This window comes from Chondrus crispus, genomic scaffold (assembly GCF_000350225.1).
Source record: "Chondrus crispus Stackhouse genomic scaffold, scaffold_5, whole genome shotgun sequence".
Taxonomy (NCBI): Eukaryota; Rhodophyta; class Florideophyceae; order Gigartinales; family Gigartinaceae; genus Chondrus; species Chondrus crispus.
The window spans coordinates 820,068-823,772 of record NW_005179334.1 but is presented as its reverse complement, the minus strand read 5'-3'; the positions used below and the strand labels follow the sequence as shown (position 1 = coordinate 823,772).

Below are 3,705 nucleotides of genomic sequence, written 5' to 3'. Positions count from 1 at the left end.
CCACACCCCAGGCCGCCGAGCACCTCCGCGCGAGCGTCGCCCACATCGCCCACGCCCTCGTCTGCGCGGCCGGCGCCATGCCCGGCAGGCAGCAGATGCTCCGCGCCGTCAACATGCTGCGCCACGTCTTGCACACCGCCGCGCGGGACCCCCCGCTCCTCACCGCCGCCGTGCGCGGGCTCGCCAGCATGCACCTCGAGGAGGCCCGCGCCGCCGCCGCCCGCGACCGCCGCAGAGACGCTTCGCCGTTCCTCGCCCCGCTCGTCAGCATCGCCGTCGATCGCGTCTCCGACAAGGAGCTGTCCGGCGGTGCCGCGGCTTGCTTGGCCATTCTGCTCGGCTGCCCGTCCTTTGATGACGGCGTGGACGACGACGTGTCGCCCGAGGTGTGCGCGCAGGCCAACGAGCAGACGCGCCTCCTCATCCGGTCCCTGATCACGGAGATCGTCCTCACGGCGTCGCCCGTGGCCCTGCAGTCGCTGTCCAGCCTGCTGCGACGCGATTTTGCGCGCGACGCTTTCTGCGAAAAGGACGGCGTCTCCACGCTCGCGTCCACGCTGCTGACCCACCCGCGGAAGGGGCACACCGCCATCGGCGAGATTGTGGCCGGCGCGGAGGGGCGCGTCGCGCAGTCGGTCACGGCATCGTACCACGCCGTGTTTGCGATCTGGATGCTCACGTTTGCGCAGCGCCCGGAGGTCATGGAGCTCGTCTTGTCGCACGTCCTGTCGTCGAGGCTGCTCGTGGTGCTGGGCCGGCTGCTGAACCACTCGTCGGGGCAGCGCCTCAAGATTGCGCGCGTCACGCTGTCGAGCTTGCGGAACATGGCCTCGGGGTCCACGGTCATGCACACGCGGATACGTCGCGACTTGCTCGCCGCGGAAGTGCCCGCCGTGCTGCGCCGGCTCATCCGCATGGGCTCCGGGAGAGGCGCGTTGCTCGGCGCGGACGAGGACGCCATGGATGACGCCCGGGCGCTCGCGGAGCTGCTGCAGGAGGAGCGCGCGTCCATGAGCACGCTGGACGCTTACATTGCCGAGGTGCAGGCGGACGCCTTGCATTGGTCACCGATTCATAGGGATGCTCGCTTTTGGATGGTGAACGCGCAGCGGATCGTGGACGACCACCGGCGCGTGGTGCGCCAGCTGGCGACCGTGCTGATAGAGTCGCAGCGGCAGTCGGCCGAGGCGATTGCCGTCGCATGCAACGACTTGTCGATGCTGATGAGGGAGACTACGACAGGGAAGGCCGCTCTTTTGTCGATCGAGGGCCTGAAGGTCAGTCTCATGAGCTTGATGACGTGCCACGAAGACCCCACGGTGAGAGCGGCGACCCTCACGTGTGTTCAGTATCTCATCACGTCGTCAGTGCGGACGTGAGAATTAGGGGGAGGGTAGTCTCAACTTCTAGCTTCTTACGTCGTCGGCTTTTTGCGAGTGCGGTGGGGGCATCGTTGCCCCTCTGTACATGTGTAGAACAACGACGACTACGGTGTGTACCATAGACGCAATAGATGTCGCTCCTCGCGCTAATTGTGCTGTACTGTATATAAATATTGTAGACCGTTAACAAGCATCCTAACCCTCGCCGACACAAAAAAAAAGACGTCCGCTATCGCGACGGGCGCTTGAACCGCATGGTAAAGGCGCTCCCAGGTCGCATGGCACGTTCTCCCGAATCGGGGGAGCGCGGGTCCAGGTTTTCCGGCAACGGAGACACCAGCGATATCTCCGCCCCCGACGACTGCAGCATTCGCTGCACGGCCGACAACCCGATCCCCGACCCCGGCGCCCCAGACCTTACCGCCGCCGACCCCCGAAACCCAAAGTCCCACACCTCTTCAATCTCGTCCTCCGAAAACCCATACCCTGTATCCCACACCACCACGTCTACCATCTCATTCTCCTCTTCCTCCTCCTCTTCCTCCTCCCTCCACACCGACTGAATGCCAATCGTGGCCCCTCTGGGCGAGTACTTGATCGCGTTATCAATCAAACTGCTGACGGTTTCTCGCACGTGCTTCTCCACCGCGAGGATCGGCGGAGAATCATCATCAATCTCCGCCACAAAATGCATGCCGCACTCACCCGCAAGGAACTCGGACCTCTCCGCCTGTGCCACAAGCACGTCTGACAGCCAAATCAACTGCATACCGTCCTCTTCCGCCCAGCCATACCCGGTATGCTTCGGGACAACACCTACGACGCTCTCCTCCGGCTGCTCGTCCTCCTCCTTCTGATACCACGGCACGCCGTTCGCCTCTGGGAGGACGTGGGCATCGCCCGCCTCATCGAGCGGCTGCAGCAGTTCGTTGACCCTGAGGGCCTCGAGGATGACATTCTTCGCCAGGGTCCTGTTCGGATCCCCTGGAGGCAGCTTGCGCAACAACAGATGGCCAAACGTGACCAAGGCCGACACCGGGGACCGGACCTGGTGCAGCGTGGTGGCGAGTAGCCCCCTCATGGAGTCTATCAAGCTCCTCCCCGAATGCAGCATCCACGCATTCTGATGCCATTTTCCCTCCAACGCAGCGCCCAATGCGATGCTCTTCGCGACGATATCGGCCCTTTCAAAATCGGCCTCGGTCCACTGGTGTTCGGCTCCTTCAAGCGGGCAAAGCACGACGCCGCCGGCCAGGACGCCGTTGTACTCGACGGGGACGCACAACCCCCCGTCTGGCATGAGGATTCCCTCGCCCGCGGACTTGAACGGGTAGTCCGGCATCAGCCACTGGGCGGGGATGCCGCCGGGCAGCGACCGCGACGGATGCGGCGGCCCGAGCTCGGTCTCCGCCGCGTCGGCAGACGCTATCCACACGCGCGACGTGTCGACCGCGCCCGCTGTGTGGACCACGAGCGGCAGGAACTCCAGCGCGCCCGTGGATGGGTTCTCGTTGCGGAAGAACAGAAGGACTTGCGACAGGGAGGGCACCGTCGACGCCAGGAGGGAGAGCTGCGACCGGCATAGCTCCACAAAGTCGTGCGACCAGCCGTGGTACTCGGCGTCGCGAGGCGGGGAGGACGGCGGAAGCGTGGGCGCGTCGGGAAGGTCGCCGAGGTCCCGCAGGTCGCGCGGGCGACGGAAGGGCTCGGACAGCGCGAGACGCGGCGCGGCGTGACGGCACGGGCGGCGGCGGCGGCGGCGGCGGGGCGACAGGGAGGGGCCGCGGAGGAGAAGGGCCGGCGGCGGCGGAAGGAATGCCGACATGAAGGGAAGGTGGGCTAGGGGTTTGACAGGGATGGGGGGCGGGGTTGCAAGAGTTGAAGGATTGTTTGGCGGGGACGATGAAGGTAGGCTACAGTACCTCTCCGGCGTATTACATGGTACAGTTTAGTATTCGGTAAAATGGAGGGCGGCGGCGGAACGGCGCGGCGGATCTTTGTGGTCGGGCGGTTCTCTCCAACCGTGCAGGCCACCCAATGGCTCACGCGTCGCCCCCCGTGGCACAACGACGCACACTGGCCAATCGGCGCCGCACTCCCCATCGAGATGTGCCACGTGTGTATCCCACGTGTTCTCGTGTCCACGCGCACACGTGGATCCGGATTCGCACCGATCGGGCCGGCTGTGAACAAAGTTGGCGCCTTCCTTCCGTTGCCGCGCCCCGCGCGTCTGCCCGCGCAAAATGTCGCCCACCCCCACCCCCTCCGCGCCCGCCCCTCCCCACCCCCACCGACACCCGCGCCACCGTCCGCGTCCCCATGC

The 3,705-nt window shown here is 65.6% G+C and overlaps 2 protein-coding genes; one reads left to right on the top strand and one right to left on the bottom strand.

Moving 5' to 3' along the window:
- Positions 1-671: 671 nt before the first annotated feature.
- CHC_T00006737001 (hypothetical protein) lies at positions 672-1,575 on the top strand. XM_005718875.1 is given in 2 exon segments: positions 672-1,379; positions 1,380-1,575. 1 exon segment carries the CDS (start codon positions 672-674, stop codon positions 1,377-1,379), a length of 708 nt encoding a protein of 235 aa, XP_005718932.1. The 3' UTR covers positions 1,380-1,575.
- Positions 1,576-1,611: 36 nt separating this feature from the next.
- CHC_T00006736001 (hypothetical protein) lies at positions 1,612-2,682 on the bottom strand. The gene has a single exon (XM_005718874.1). The coding sequence runs from the start codon at positions 2,680-2,682 to the stop codon at positions 1,612-1,614; it is 1,071 nt and encodes a 356-aa protein (XP_005718931.1).
- Between the last annotated feature and the right edge of the window lie 1,023 nt (positions 2,683-3,705).

Bases quoted from the DNA above. Each gene is read 5' to 3' on its own strand.
- CHC_T00006737001 (XM_005718875.1), top strand. From the start codon at position 672: ATGCTCACGTTTGCGCAGCGCCCGGAGGTCATGGAGCTCGTCTTGTCG.
- CHC_T00006736001 (XM_005718874.1), bottom strand. From the start codon at position 2,682: ATGCCAGACGGGGGGTTGTGCGTCCCCGTCGAGTACAACGGCGTCCTG.